This window comes from Pseudophryne corroboree, chromosome 5 (assembly GCF_028390025.1).
Source record: "Pseudophryne corroboree isolate aPseCor3 chromosome 5, aPseCor3.hap2, whole genome shotgun sequence".
Taxonomy (NCBI): Eukaryota; Metazoa; Chordata; class Amphibia; order Anura; family Myobatrachidae; genus Pseudophryne; species Pseudophryne corroboree.
This window is the reverse complement of record NC_086448.1, coordinates 283,301,158-283,316,667: the sequence shown is the minus strand read 5'-3', so window position 1 is coordinate 283,316,667 and position 15,510 is coordinate 283,301,158. Positions and strand designations below refer to the sequence as shown.

Here is a 15,510-nt window from a genome sequence, read left to right as displayed (position 1 = left end):
ACTTGGAGTGATGAAGAGGTGAGGGAGCTGCTAAGAATCAGAGGGGATGAGGAAATCTGCAGACAAATAACTGGGACAGTGAAGGATGCACTCATATATAAAAACATGGTTAAAATGCTTCAAGCTGCTGGGTTCCATCGCACGACTATCCAAATTATTAATAATTCATTAATTAATAATTATTAATAATGTGTGGGCCAGAAAAGTCCATTTATAATGACAGCCACTGCTTTCTATGGGTAAAACGGGTTCAGTGTAAAAGGTACCAAAACAGTAATGAAATGGTAATATACTGGTTACAACATGCGATGTGAAGGGGGTTTAACTGCTCAGACCCGTTTAAAGAACCGTTTCAAAAGCAGGTTTTGCAATGTGAAAGCGGCATTAGTGGCACTGAAACTGAGGGCATGTCTATAAGTGGCACACACGTATATGTGTAACTGTATACGTGGCACTGATACCGTGGGCATTATTATGTGTATAAGCGGCACTGCTATCATGGGAATTGTGTATATGGGGCACTACTGTGTAGCATAACGTGAATATGGGGCAGTACTGTGTGACGAAATATGAAATAGGGGTAATGACAATACTTTTGTGCTACTGGGTGGTGTAATTTGAATTTGGGGTACAAGTGTGGGCACACCCCTTCCTTGTGAGACCACACGTGCCTTCAGTGTGTGCTTTTCCTTTATTAAGTATTGGAGAGAGGGCGCAAATTTATAGTTTGTAGGGAGGCGCCAAACACCCTAGCACCAGCCCTGGGAGCGACAATGCTTTTTCTTGCACACAGCGCTAAAATGTCTACTTACGGCATTGCTAGAATCCGACCGGTTGTTATGGGCAATACACTTTCTAATACCCTCTTTAAAACGTTTCAAAAAATCTCACCCTAAATGAAACCGAGATTTGTTAGAAGGCTAACAAACGTTCTGCAGGTTCCACAGCTGTAGCCGGTGCGCTAAATGTAGCCAATGAGTCACCTGTATAACAGAGAGAACATCACTAAACCGTTACACAAAAAGACAAGACAAAAGTGCACCGTTCTCATACTCTGAACTGTGTGTAAACTTTCTAGTACAATTAGCAGACACGAAAACAACTGAGCTGACTTATGAATGACAAAGCTAAAGCTATATGCCTAACACACAGCTTAGTGACTATAGCGGATTGTTCTGTCTGTGTTAGAAAGTAAATAACAACTTACTGTTTGGTTGCCAAGGAGAAGATGGACTCTTATCTACAAAGTTCCAATTCAGCATTGTCTACTAGCAATAAAGTTTATTGTATCGAGAAAAAAACACACGAACAGTTAGGTGACTGCTGGCGTCACTTTCATGGGAGGGGCGAATGCAGGTTCCGGTTGGTTGCTAGGGAGCTGTGTGAGCGGCCTTGGTAACGCGGCTCGGAGCTGGGAGAGACGATTGTGCGGTACTGCGCTAATAACCGCTGCGTCCCGACATATAAATGGCTGCCCTGCAGATCAAGGACGGGGAGTTCACTGCAACCATTTATAAACTGGTGAGACATACAGAAGCACGGGCTGTACTATACACGTAACAGTTGCAGACATAATTGTGTCATTGTTATATGTATACATAAAGTGGTATATGTGTATATATATATATATATATATTTGTGTTTGTGCGCGCGCAGATTTTCGTGCATAATAAAAAGCTGTATGTTTATTCATCACAACAGCGTAGCAGATGTAGGGTTCACACATCATGTTGGTCTGGTGGTGGATGGTGAACCCTACAGATCTACTATGCCGTTGTGACTTCTGAGGAAGGTCCTAAATAGGACCGAAACGTTGAGATGAACCTGTTCTGATTATGGGGGTCATTCCATGTTGATCGCTCGCTAGCTAGTTTTAGCAGCCGTGCAAACGCTATGCCGCCGCCCACTGGGGAGTGTATTTTAGCTTAGCAGAAGTGGGAACGCATGTGCAGCCGAACTCTGCAAAAACTGTTTTTGCAGTTTCAGAGTAGGTCTGAACCTACTCAGCGCTTGCGATCACTTCAGCCTATTCGTGTCCGGATTTGACGTCATACACCCGCCAGCAAATGCCCAACCACGCCTGCGTTTTTGCAAACACTCCCTGAAAACGGTCAGTTGACACCCAGACGCCCCTTTCCTGTCAATCTTCTTGCGGCCGCCTGTGCGAAGGAAAACTTTGCTAGAACCTGAGCACAACCACAAAGAGCTTTGTTCCCGTACATCGCGCGTGCGCATTGCGGGGCATATGCATGCGAGAAATGCCGTTTTTTCACCTGATCGCTGCGGAAAAAATGGGCAGCAATCAATCAACTCGGAATGACCCCCTATGTAAGGATGTTACTTCCCAACTTTTGTGGTGGATCAGTCGTGATGTTTGCACGCGCTGCTCTGGCTTAGCAGCAAGGGGGCATGACCTCACGGGGAATGTTGAATTCGCTAGTCACAACCCCCAGTTATTTGTCATGCTGGGGGCTATCCTAGTGCTCCTGTAGCTGCTGGACAGCTCCCACCCTTGAGTGTGTGAAGTGTCGGATGTCTACCCCTAAACTCCCCCCGTTCGCGGAATATATTGCGGCCGGCAGAAAAACGGGACTGTCCCGCTAAAATCGGGTCAGTTGGAAGGTATGATAAACATACAGCTTTTTATTGAGCATGAAAATCTGGTGAGCCGCCCCATCTTTCTATTTGTATATATGGAAACCTTTATCGGTGACCGTGGGTGACACCCTAGTGGCTGCTTATCATCTTGAATGGAATGGATGTGAGTGAGACCTATCTTGGAAATATATATACAGGTTGAGTATCCCATATCCAAATATTCCGAAATACGGAATATTCCGAAATACAGACTTTTTTGAGTGAGAGTGAGACAATGAAACCTTTGTTTTTTGATGGCTCAATATACACAAACTTTAACATACAAAGTTATTAAAAATATTGTATTAAATGACCTTCAGGCTGTGTGTATAAGATGTATATGAAACATAAATGAATTGTGGGAATGTACACACACTTTGTTTAATGCACAAAGGGGTCGATTCTATTCGGCAACTAATGAATAGCGCCGGGAATTAGCTCCCGACGCTATTCAATTCAGCAACTAGTTACGTCGGCGATGGCCCGTTTTCGCCGACAAAACAGGTTGAATTGTCGGGAGAACGGGCATTCTCCGACTTAACTCCCCGGCGCGAGGCTGATTCCCGACAGAATCAGCCTCGCGCCGGCCGCGAGGCAGCACTTTTGTCGGGTTTCTCTTCTCATCCCCCGGGGATGAGAGAAGAATTCCCGACAATTGCAGGTAATTAGTTGCTGAATTGAATAGCGTCGGGAGCTAATTCCCGGCGCTATTCATTAGTTGCCGAATAGAATCGACCCCAAAGTTATAAAAAATATTGGCTAAAATGACCTTCAGGCTGTGTGTATAAGGTGTATATGTAACATAAATGTATTCTGTGCTTAGATTTAGGTCCCATCGCCATGATATCTCATTATGGTATGCAATTATTTCAAAATACCATATTTCGTATTTCGGAATATTTGGATATGGGATACTCAACCTGTTTATACCTTAGGAGTTAGACAACCCATATTATAACAGTCAAATACTATATTAATTTACAATAAATATAGGCAAATACTGGGGGGAATTTAATTGTTCCACGCGCCCCCTGCTGGCCATCTTTAGTAATGGGCGTCTATCAGAGCAATTGTTGCTCTGATCAGATGCTTATTAGCATTGAACGCGGCTGAAAGCACAGGGTTTAGCCATACAAAGTGGTTAAACCCATCTAAAAATCTCTATTTGGCATTAAAGTCCGGGTTTAGGTGCAAACTACAGACTTTTCTCACATTTTTTCTCGCACTTCTGGAGGCTGCAAGAAAAAATGTGACTGCCGCAGCTAATGAGCGTCCATTACTATAGATGGCCAGCAGGGGGCGTGAGGCACAATTGAATTTGCCCCATTGAGTCAGAGGCAATCGCTTATTTCTGTATTTCAACATTACACAACAGTGATCTAATTATTACAATCACATCTGAAATGTAATTTGTTGAAAGACCTGTGTATCCTTCACTAAATCAGACTTCAAATTAAGGTCCTGATAAATAGTTGGGTTTCAGTCCATTAGTGGCACAACTTCTGCCATATTTTTAGATGAGGGTATCTGATACTTGAAGAGTCAGGTCATGTTTCAGCACAGTAAAGTAAGGTCTTGACAATGTAAGCCAACCATGCCCCTTAGCTAAGTGTTTAATTTTGACGTACACATACATTTTATGAGGTGCCTGCCCCTTAGGCCTAGTGCACGTTTCTGATAATGAGGATGGCTGCATTTTTGCATCAGGCTTACCTGTATGCTAGATAATAAGAATTTACTTACCGATAATTCTATTTCTCGTAGTCCGTAGTGGATGCTGGGGACTCCGTCAGGACCATGGGGAATAGCGGCTCCGCAGGAGACAGGGCACAAAAATAAAGCTTTAGGATTAGGTGGTGTGTACTGGCTCCTCCCCCTATGACCCTCCTCCAAGCCTCAGTTAGGATACTGTGCCCGGACGAGCGTACACAATAAGGAAGGATATTGAATCCCGGGTAAGACTCATACCAGCCACACCAATCACACCGTATAACTTGTGATCTGAACCCAGTTAACAGTATGACAAACGTAGGAGCCTCTGAACAGACGGCTTACAACAATAACAACCCGAATTTGTTTGTAACAATAACTATGTACAAGTATTGCAGACAATCCGCACTTGGGATGGGCGCCCAGCATCCACTACGGACTACGAGAAATAGAATTATCGGTAAGTAAATTCTTATTTTCTCTAACGTCCTAAGTGGATGCTGGGGACGCCGTCAGGACCATGGGGATTATACCAAAGCTCCCAAACGGGCGGGAGAGTGCGGATGACTCTGCAGCACCGAATGAGAGAACTCAAGGTCCTCCTCAGCCAGGGTATCAAATTTGTAGAATTTTGCAAACGTGTTTGCCCCTAACCAAGTAGCAGCTCGGCAGAGTTGTAATGCCGAGACCCCCCGGGCAGCCGCCCAGGATGAGCCCACTTTCCTTGTGGAATGGGCCTTGACAGATTTAGGTTGTGGCAAGCCTGCCACAGAATGTGCAAGTTGAATTGTGCTACAAATCCAACGAGCAATCGTCTGCTTAGAAGCAGGAGCACCCATCTTGTTGGGTGCATACAATATAAACAGTGAGTCAGACTTTCTGACTCCCGCCGTTCTTGAAATATATATTTTCAATGCCCGGACCACGTCCAACAACTTGGAATCCTCCAAATCGTTAGTAGCCGCAGGCACCACAATAGGCTGGCTCAGGTGAAACGCTGACACCACCTTAGGCAGAAAATGAGGACGCGTCCGCAGTTCTGCCCTGTCCGTATGGAAAATCAGATATGGGCTCTTATATGATAAAGCCGCCAATTCTGATACTCTCCTGGCTGAAGCCAGGGCCAGTAGCATGGTTACTTTCCATGTAAGATACTTCAAACTCCACCGATTTGAGCGGCTCAAACCAATGGGATTTGAGAAAATCCAAGACTACATTAAGATCCCACGGTGCCACTGGGGGCACAACCGGGGGCTGTATATGTAGTACTCCTTTTACAAAAGTCTGGACTTCAGGAACTGAAGCCAATTCTTTCTGGAAGAAAATCGACAGGGCCGAAATTTGACCCTTAATGGACCCCAATTTGAGGCCCATAGACAATCCTGTTTGCAGGAAATGTAGGAATCGACCCAGTTGAAATTCCTCCGTGGGGGCCTTCCTGGCCTCACACCACGCAACATATTTTCTCCAAATGCGGTGATAATGTTGTGCAGTCACCTCCTTCCTGGCTTTTACCAGTGTAGGAATGACCTCTTCCGGAATGCCTTTTTCCCTTAGAATTCGGCGTTCAACCGCCATGCCGTCAAACGCAGCCGCGGTAAGTCTTGGAATAGACACGGTCCCTGCTGAAGCAGGTCCCGTCTTAGAGGTAGAGGCCACGGATCCTCCGTGAGCATCTCTTGAAGTTCCGGGTACCAAGTTCTTCTTGGCCAATCCGGAGCCACTAGTATCGTTCTTACTCCCTTTTGCCGTATAATTCTCAGTACTTTTGGTATGAGAGGCAGAGGAGGGAACACATACACTGACTGGAACACCCACGGTGTTACCAGAGCGTCCACAGCTATTGCCTGAGGGTCTCTTGACCTGGCGCAATACCTGTCCAGTTTTTTGTTGAGGCGGGACGCCATCATATCCACCATTGGTTTTTCCCAACGGTTCACAATCATGTGGAAGACTTCTGGATGAAGTCCCCACTCTCCCGGGTGTAGATCGTGTCTGCTGAGGAAGTCTGCTTCCCAGTTGTCCACTCCCGGAATGAATACTGCTGACAGTGCTATCACATGATCTTCCGCCCAGCGAAGAATCCTTGCAGCTTCTGCCATTGCTGTCCTGCTTCTTGTGCCGCCCTGTCTGTTTACGTGGGCGACTGCCGTGATGTTGTCCGACTGGATCAACACCGGCTGACCCTGAAGCAGGGGTTTTTGCCAGACTTAGAGCATTGTAAATCGCTCTTAGCTCCAGTATATTTATGTGAAGAGACATCTCCAGGCTTGACCATACTCCCTGGAAGTTTCTTCCCTGTGTGACCGCTCCCCAGCCTCTCAGACTGGCATCCGTGGTCACCAGGACCCAGTCCTGTATGCCGAATCTGCGGCCCTCTAACAGATGAGCACTCTGCAACCACCACAGAAGAGACACCCTTGTCCGTGGCGATAAGGTTATCCGCTGATGCATCTGCAGATGTGATCCGGACCATTTGTCCAGCAGATCCCACTGAAAAGTTTGTGCGTGGAATCTGCCGAATGGAATCGCTTCGTAAGAAGCCACCATCTTTCCCAGGACTCTTGTGCATTGATGCACAGACACTTTCCCTGGTTTTAGGAGGTTCCTGACAAGTTCGGATAACTCCCTGGCTTTCTCCTCCGGAAGAAACACCTTTTTCTGAACCGTGTCCAGAATCATTCCCAGGAACAGCAGACGTGTCGTCGGGGTCAACTGAGATTTTGGAAAATTCAGAATCCACCCGTGTTGTTGCAGCACTAGTCGGGTTAGTGCTACTCCGTCCTCCAGCTGTTCTCTGGACCTTGCCCTTATCAGGAGATCGTCCAAGTAAGGGATAATTAATACGCCTCTTCTTCGCAGAAGAATCATCATTTCGGCCATTACCTTGGTAAAGACCCGAGGTGCCGTGGACAATCCAAACGGCAGCGTCTGAAACTGATAATGACAGTTTTGCACCACGAACCTGAGGTACCCTTGATGTGAAGGGCAAATTGGGACATGCAGGTAAGCATCCTTTATGTCCAGGGACACCATAAAGTCCCCTTCTTCCAGATTCGCTATCACTGCTCTGAGTGACTCCATCTTGAACTTGAATTTTTGTATGTACAGGTTCAAAGATTTCAGATTTAGAATAGGTCTTACCGAGCCGTCCGGCTTCGGTACCACAAATAGCGTGGAGTAATACCCCTTTCCCTGTTGTAGGAGGGGTACCTTGACTATCACCTGCTGAGAAAACAGCTTGTGAATGGCTTCCAATACCGTCGCCCTGTCTGAGGGAGACGTTGGCAAAGCAGACTTTAGGAACCTGCGAGGGGGAGACTTCTTGAATTCCAACCTGTAACCCTGAGATACTACCTGCAGGATCCAGGGGTCCACCTGTGAGCAAGCCCACTGTGCGCTGAAATTCTTGAGTCGACCCCCCACCGCTCCTGAGTCCGCTTGTAAGGCCCCAGCGTCATGCTGAGGGCTTTGCAGAACCCTGAGAGGGCTTCTGTTCCTGGGCAGGGGCTGCTTGCTGCCCTCTCTTACCCCTTCCTCTGCCCCGAGGCAGATATGAATGTCCTTTTGTCCGCTTGTTCTTATAGGACCGAAAGGACTGCGGCTGAAAAGACGGTGTCTTTTTCTGTTGGGAGGGGGTCTGAGGTAAAAAGGTGGATTTTCCGGCAGTTGCCGTGGCCACCAGATCCGATAGACCGACGCCAAATAATTCCTCCCCTTTATACGGCAATACTTCCATATGTCGTTTGGAATCCGCATCACCTGACCACTGTCGCGTCCATAAACTCCTTCTGGCAGATATGGACATCGCATTTACTCTCGATGCCAGAGTGCAAATATCTCTCTGAGCATCTCGCATATAAAGGAAAGCATCCTTTTAATTGCTCTATAGTCAATAAAATACTGTCCCTATCCAGGGTATCAATATTTTCAGTCAGGGAATCCAACCAGACGACCCCAGCACTGCACATCCAGGCTGAGGCGATGGCTGGTCGCAGTATAACACCAGTATGTGTATATATACTTTTTAGGGTAGTTTCCAGTCTCCTATCAGCTGGATCCCTGAGGGTGGCCGTATCAGGAGACGGTAACGCCACTTGTTTTGATAAGCGTGTGAGCGCCTTATCCACCCTAGGGGGTGTTTCCCAGCGCGCCCTAACCTCTGGCGGGAAAGGGTATAATGCTAATAACTTTTTTGAAATTAGCACTTTTCTATCTGGGTTAACCCACGCTTCATCACATACATCATTTAATTCCTCTGATTCAGGAAAAACTACAGGTAGTTTTTTCACCCCCCACATAATACCCCTTTTTGTGGTACTTGCAGTATCAGAGATATGCAAAGCCTCCTTCATTGCCGTGATCATATAACGTGTGGCCCTACTTGAAAATACGTTTGTTTCATCACCGTCGACACTAGATTCAGTGTCTGTGTCTGGGTCTGTGTCGACCGACTGAGGTAAAGGGCGCTTTACAGCCCCTGACGGTGTTTGAGACGCCTGGGCAGGTACTAACTGGTTTGCCGGCCGTCTCATGTCGTCAACTGATTTTTGTAATGTGCTGACATTATCACGTAATTCCATAAACAAAGCCATCCATTCCGGTGTCAACTCCCTGGGGGTGACATCACCATTATCGGCAATTGCTCTGCCTCCACACCAACATCGTCCTCATACATGTCGACACACACGTACCGACACACAGCAGACACACAGGGAATGCTCTTATCGAAGACAGGACCCCACTAGCCCTTTGGGGAGACAGAGGGAGAGTTTGCCAGCACACACCCAAGCGCTATAATATATATGGGAACAACCTTATATAAGTGTTGTTCCTTATAGCAGCTTAAATATATCAAAATATCGCCAAAAAATGCCCCCCCTCTCTGTTTTACCCTGTTTCTGTAGTGCAGTGCAGGGGAGAGTCCTGGGAGCCTTCCTCACAGCGGAGCTGAGCAGGAAAATGGCGCTGTGTGCTGAGGAGAATAAGCCCCGCCCCCTATTTCGGCGGGCTTTTCTCCCGGAGTTTTAGATATCTGGCATTGGTTAAATACATACATATAGCCTCAATGGCTATATGTGATGTATTCTTTTGCCATAAAGGTATTAAATATTGCTGCCCAGGGCGCCCCCAGCAGCGCCCTGCACCCTCCGTGACCGCTTGATTTGAAGTGTGTGACAACAATGGCGCACAGCTGCAGTGCTGTGCGCTACCTTCATGAAGACTGAAGAGCCTTCTGCCGCCTGTTTCCGGACCTTCAATCTTCAGCATCTGTAAGGGGGGTCGGCGGCGTGGCTCCGGGACGAACCCCAGGGTGAGACCTGTGTTCCGACTCCCTCTGGAGCTAATGGTGTCCAGTAGCCTAAGAATCCAATCCATCCTGCACGCAAGTGAGTTGAAATTCTCTCCCCTAAGTCCCTCGATGCAGTGAGCCTGTTGCCAGCAGGACTCACTGAAAATAAAAAACCTAAAAACTTTTTCTAAGCAGCTCTTTAGGAGAGCCACCTAGATTGCACCCTGCTCGGACGGGCACAAAAACCTAACTGAGGCTTGGAGGAGGGTCATAGGGGGAGGAGCCAGTACACACCACCTAATCCTAAAGCTTTATTTTTGTGCCCTGTCTCCTGCGGAGCCGCTATTCCCCATGGTCCTGACGGAGTCCCCAGCATCCACTTAGGACGTTAGAGAAATAAAGGTAAGTAGATATGTGTAACTTACATTAAGGCACAGAAATGTAAATGTATGTATACACTTTTGCATGAATGCTAAAATTCACAATTTTTCATTCAACAATGAGGCAATTAATTTAGTGACTTGGCTGCAATGTGGCACATTGCGGCCAGCAACATCTACTGTAAGTTTTTCCTCTCAGCCCACAGATGTGCACACTAAAACTTGCAATGTTAAGCCTACCGTATATGATACAGTATGTATGCAGATGAACATCACAGTTCTGCAGCACATTGCCTATTCTATTATTAAATATGCACCTAAATCAGGCCATTTATCTTCTCCATAGTACTTGGCTAAAACGTGAACTGAAATCCATATTTGTTGCATTTCATATGTAGTTACTAAACATAGAATACATGAAATAGCTAGAATGCCATTTGAGATATTTAATAGTATGAATATAGCATATTCCTCTTACGTTAAGATTTTTATATGTGAATTTTCATTTTTAACTCACTTTGCTAATTCCATCATTTATTTAAGTATTCAATTTTAGATTTTTTTTTTAATCTAAGGCTTAATTAATCTAAATACAATTCTGTCCAAAATGAAAATACATCTGTGGTACATTAAAAAAGGTTCATGTACATTCTCCATACCACAACCAGATTCAGCATCCAATCATATTGAGTTTTGGGGGTAATTCAGATCTGATCGTAGATGTGCTAAATTTAGCACATCTACGATCAGACTTGCATGGGGACGCCCAGCACATGGCTAGTCCGCCCCGCATCTCTGGCTCTGTGTCGTCGTCCCCGGCAAAGGTGCAAAGCATTGAACGGTGGTGATGCTTTTGCATCTGGCGAGTAGCTCCCTGCCTGCGCAGCCCCTGCGCACTGGTAGGGGGCTACCTACCGCGTCCCAGGTTGCAGCGGTTGCGTGTGATGTCACGCAGCCTCCGCGGCCTGCCCCCGCAACGGTCCGGACATGCTTGCGTTGTCCGGACCGCGCTTGCCAATGGAGTTTTAACACCGATGCCACGCCCATCCTGCCCCGCCAACAACGTGCCTACGCCATTGCCACGGCCCCTCCTGCCCCGAGACCGCCTCTGCCTGTCAATCAGGCAGATGCGATCGCAGCCCTGAGATGCTATTAGCATTTCACTGGTCTCCTGGGGTGCACACGCGCAGTGCGGCCGCTGTGTGTGCGCACTCCACAAATGGATTCAGACTGCAACCGCTGCAGCGATCCAGTCTGAATCAGCCCCTTTATCCCATAATAGGAGTAAAGTAAACATGTCCTGCTTATTGTAATCTATTAACATTACTCTCCTCTCTCAGCTAAAAGAAGGAAGATATGGAGAAGCTGTACAGATACTTAATACTGAACTGCAGAAACAATATCGGGTAATGTTACTCATCAGACAACGCCACTGACTTAACAATAGAAATAAAAATGCTTTATTTCTCTGGCAGGGTCCACAGGCTATCCACAGGATAACAATGGGATATGATGAAGTGACAGCGGATTTGCACCAATCGGTCAAAGCTTTCTGGCCTCCCAGTATGCAACGGGCCCATCTATATCCCTGCCTCCTGGCTCAGGCCAACCAGTTTTTTGTTTGGTGCGGCAGGAGCCGGACCATGGTCAATGACTGCTGGTTTTAGCAGCCCTAAGCTTTCTTATTTTATTTTATAGTCTTAATATTTTTTCTGAGCAATCTTTCTAAACAGCATCTTTATACGTACCTTAGAAAGAGTCACTCCAACAACTCTCCGCCGGGTCGCAACAACGCTTACCCACGAATACAGTGCTGTTTCGGCGTGCTTCTGTGTCGGATATACTAGCATGTCCAGCAGACGTTACCAGGCTGTGGCCGGAGCACGGGGAGAAGGTAAGGCATTGGTTTCGCTTAGAAGGGGAATACGGGCACAGCCACACTGTTTTGGGAGGAGACTACCAAACACTTGCTGACGCGGTTGCCACCTCGGGTGCACCAGCGCTAGGCCATAGGGATCGTAGGTTCCAGAAATAGTATGAGGCCACGATCCCTAAGGTTTCTCTGACGTCCTAGTGGATGCTGGGAACTCCGTAAGGACCATGGGGAATAGCGGCTCCGCAGGAGACTGGGCACAAAAGTAAAGCTTTAGGACTACCTGGTGTGCACTGGCTCCTCCCCCTATGACCCTCCTCCAAGCCTCAGTTGGATTTTTGTGCCCGGCCGAGAAGGGTGCACACTAGGGGCTCTCCTGAGCTTCTTAGTGAAAGTTTAGTTTTAGGTTTTTTATTTTCAGTGAGACCTGCTGGCAACAGGCTCACTGCATCGAGGGACTAAGGGGAGAAGAAGCGAACTCACCTGCGTGCAGAGTGGATTGGGCTTCTTAGGCTACTGGACACCATTAGCTCCAGTGGGACCGAACACAGGCCCAGCCTCGGAGCTCGGTCCCAGAGCCGCGCCGCCGGCCCCCTTACAGAGCCAGAAGCAAGAAGAGGTCCGGAAAAATCGGCGGCAGAAGACATCAGTCTTCAACAAGTTAGCGCACAGCACTGCAGCTGTGCGCCATTGTTACTCAGGCACACTTCACACTTCGGTCACTGAGGGTGCAGGGCGCTAGGGGGGGGCCTAAACACCTTGGCTGGCATAAATACACCACATATAACCCCCAGGGCTATATGGATGTATTTTAACCCCTGCCAGAACTCACCAAAAAGCGGGAGAAAAGGCCGCCGAGAAGGGGGCGGAGCCTATCTCCTCAGCACACGAGCGCCATTTTCCATCACAGCTCCGCTGGAAGGACGTCTCCCTGACTCTCCCCTGCAGTCCTGCACTACAGAAAAGGGTAAAAAAGAGAGGGGGGCACTAATTTGGCGCAGTTTTGATACTAACAGCAGCTATAAAGGGAAAAGCACATTTTATAGTGGTATTCCTGTCTATATATAGCGCTCTGGTGTGTGCTGGCATACTCTCCCTCTGTCTCCCCAAGGGGCTAGTGGGGTCCTGTCCTCTATCAGAGCATTCCCTGTGTGTGTGCGGTGTGTCGGTACGATTATGTCGACATGTTTGAGGAGGAAAATGAGATGGAGGCGGAGCAGTTGCCTATTATAGAGTTGTCACCCCCTAGGGAGTCGACACCTGAGTGGATGAGCTTATGGAAGGAATTGCGTGACAGTGTCAGCTCTTTACGACAGACAGTTGACGACATGAGACAGCCGGCTACTCAGCTTGTGCCTGTCCAGGGGTCTCAAACGCCATCAGGGGCTTTAAAACGCCCGTTACCTCAAATGGCAGACACAGACACGGATACTGACTCCAGTGTCGATGATGAGGAGACAAACGTGACTTCCACTAGGGCCACACGTTACATGATTGAAGCAATGAAAAATGTATTGCATATCTCTGATAATACAAGTACCACTAAAAAGGGTATTATGTTTGGTGAGAAAAAACTGCCTGTAGTTTTTCCTGTATCCGAGGAATTAAATGAAGTGTGTGATGAGGCGTGGGTTTCCCCCGATAAAAAACTGATAATTCCTAAAAGGTTATTGGCATCGTACCCTTTCCCGCCAGAGGATAGGGCACGTTGGGAAACACCCCCTAGGGTGGATAAAGCGCTCACACGCTTGTCTAAACAGGTAGCACTACCCTCTCCTGATACGGCCGCCCTAAAGGAACCTGCCGATAGAAAGCTGGAGAATATCCTAAAATGTATATACACTCACACGGGTGTTATACTGCGACCAGCAATCGCCTCAGCCTGGATGTGCAGTGCGGGCCTGGCGTGGTCGGATTCCCTGACTGAAAATATTGATACCCTAGATAGGGACAGTATATTACTGACTATAGAGCATTTGAAGGATGCATTTCTATATATGCGTGATGCACAGAGGGATATTTGCAGACTGGCATCAAGAGTTAGCGCGCTGTCCATTTCTGCAAGAAGAGGTTTATGGACGCGGCAGTGGTCAGGTGATGCGGATTCTAAAAGGCACATGGAAGTATTGCCTTATAAGGGGGAGGAGTTATTTGGGGTAGGTCTATCAGACCTGGTAGCCACGGCAACTGCTGGAAAATCCACATTTTTACCCCAGGTAGCTTCTCAACCTAAGAAGACGCCGTATTATCAGGCGCAGTCCTTTCGGCCCCATAAGGGCAAGCGGGCAAAAGGCGCCTCATTTCTGCCCCGTGGCAGAGGGAGAGGAAAAAGGCTGCAACAAACAGCCAGTTCCCAGGAACAAAAGCCCTCTCCCGCCTCCGCAAAGTCCTCAGCATGACGCTGGGGCTTTACAAGCGGACTCAGGCACGGTGGGGGCCCGTCTCAAGAAGTTCAGTGCGCAGTGGGCCCACTCGCAAGTGGACCCCTGGATCCTTCAGGTGGTATCTCAGGGGTACAAATTGGAATTCGAGACGTCTCCCCCTCGCCGTTTTCTAAAGTCTGCTTTACCGACGTCTCCCTCAGACAGGGAGGCAGTATTGGAAGCCATTCACAAGCTATATTCCCAGCAGGTGATAATCAAGGTACCCCTCCTACAACAGGGAAAGGGGTACTATTCCACACTATTTGTGGTACCGAAGCCGGACGGCTCGGTGAGACCAATTTTAAACCTAAAATCCTTGAACACTTACATACAAAGGTTCAAATTCAAGATGGAGTCACTTAGAGCAGTGATTGCAAACCTGGAAGAAGGGGACTATATGGTGTCTCTGGACATCAAAGATGCTTACCTACATGTCCCAATTTACCCTTCTCACCAAGGGTACCTCAGGTTTGTGGTACAGAACTGTCACTATCAGTTTCAGACGCTGCCGTTTGGATTGTCCACGGCACCCCGGGTCTTTACCAAGGTAATGGCCAGAATGATGATACTCCTTCGAAGGAAGGGAGTTTTAGTTATCCCTTACTTGGACGATCTCCTGATAAGGGCAAGATCCAGGGAACAGTTGGAAGTCGGAGTAGCACTATCTCAGATAGTGCTGCGCCAGCACGGTTGGATTCTCAATATTCCAAAATCGCAGCTGATCCCGACGACACGACTTCTATTCCTAGGGATGATCCTGGACACAGTCCAGAAAAAGGTGTTTCTCCCGGAGGAGAAAGCCAGGGAGTTATCCGAACTAGTCAGAAATCTCCTAAAACCAGGCCAAGTCTCAGTGCATCAATGCACAAGGGTCCTGGGAAAGATGGTGGCTTCTTACGAAGCAATCTCATTCGGCAGATTCCACGCAAGAACCTTCCAGTGGGATCTGCTAGACAAATGGTCCGGGTCGCATCTTCAGATGCATCAGCGGATAATCTTGTCACCAAGGACAAGGGTGTCTCTCCTGTGGTGGTTGCAGAGTGCTCATCTTCTAGAGGGCCGCAGATTCGGCATTCAGGACTGGGTCCTGGTGACCACGGATGCCAGCCTGAGAGGCTGGGGAGCAGTCACACAGGGAAGAAATTTTCAGGGCTTGTGGTCAAGCCTGGAGACATCACTTCACATAAATATCCT

At 47.7% G+C, this 15,510-nt stretch overlaps 2 protein-coding genes across 6 annotated transcripts in view; one reads left to right on the top strand and one right to left on the bottom strand.

Moving 5' to 3' along the window:
- NPHP3 (nephrocystin 3) overlaps window positions 1-1,405 on the bottom strand; it is a 303,001-nt gene extending 301,596 nt beyond the window's left edge. The window contains exons 1-2 of one of the 2 annotated variants that reach the window (XM_063922378.1): window positions 1,208-1,405; window positions 892-983 (exon numbers count right to left, since the gene is read on the bottom strand). The gene's annotated coding sequence lies outside the window, so the exon portion shown is untranslated. The remainder of the gene's footprint in view (window positions 1-891; window positions 984-1,207) is intronic. The other variant, XM_063922379.1, reaches the window with a different exon arrangement.
- Window positions 1,321-15,510, top strand: part of LOC134927634 (intraflagellar transport protein 70A) — a 254,713-nt gene continuing 240,523 nt past the window's right edge. The window contains exons 1-2 of one of the 4 annotated variants that reach the window (XM_063922382.1): window positions 1,321-1,521; window positions 11,361-11,426. In XM_063922382.1, coding sequence (XP_063778452.1) covers window positions 11,377-11,426 — 50 coding nt within the window. In that variant the 5' untranslated portion in view covers window positions 1,321-1,521; window positions 11,361-11,376. The remainder of the gene's footprint in view (window positions 1,522-11,360; window positions 11,427-15,510) is intronic. The other 3 variants (XM_063922383.1, XM_063922384.1, XM_063922385.1) reach the window with 3 other exon arrangements.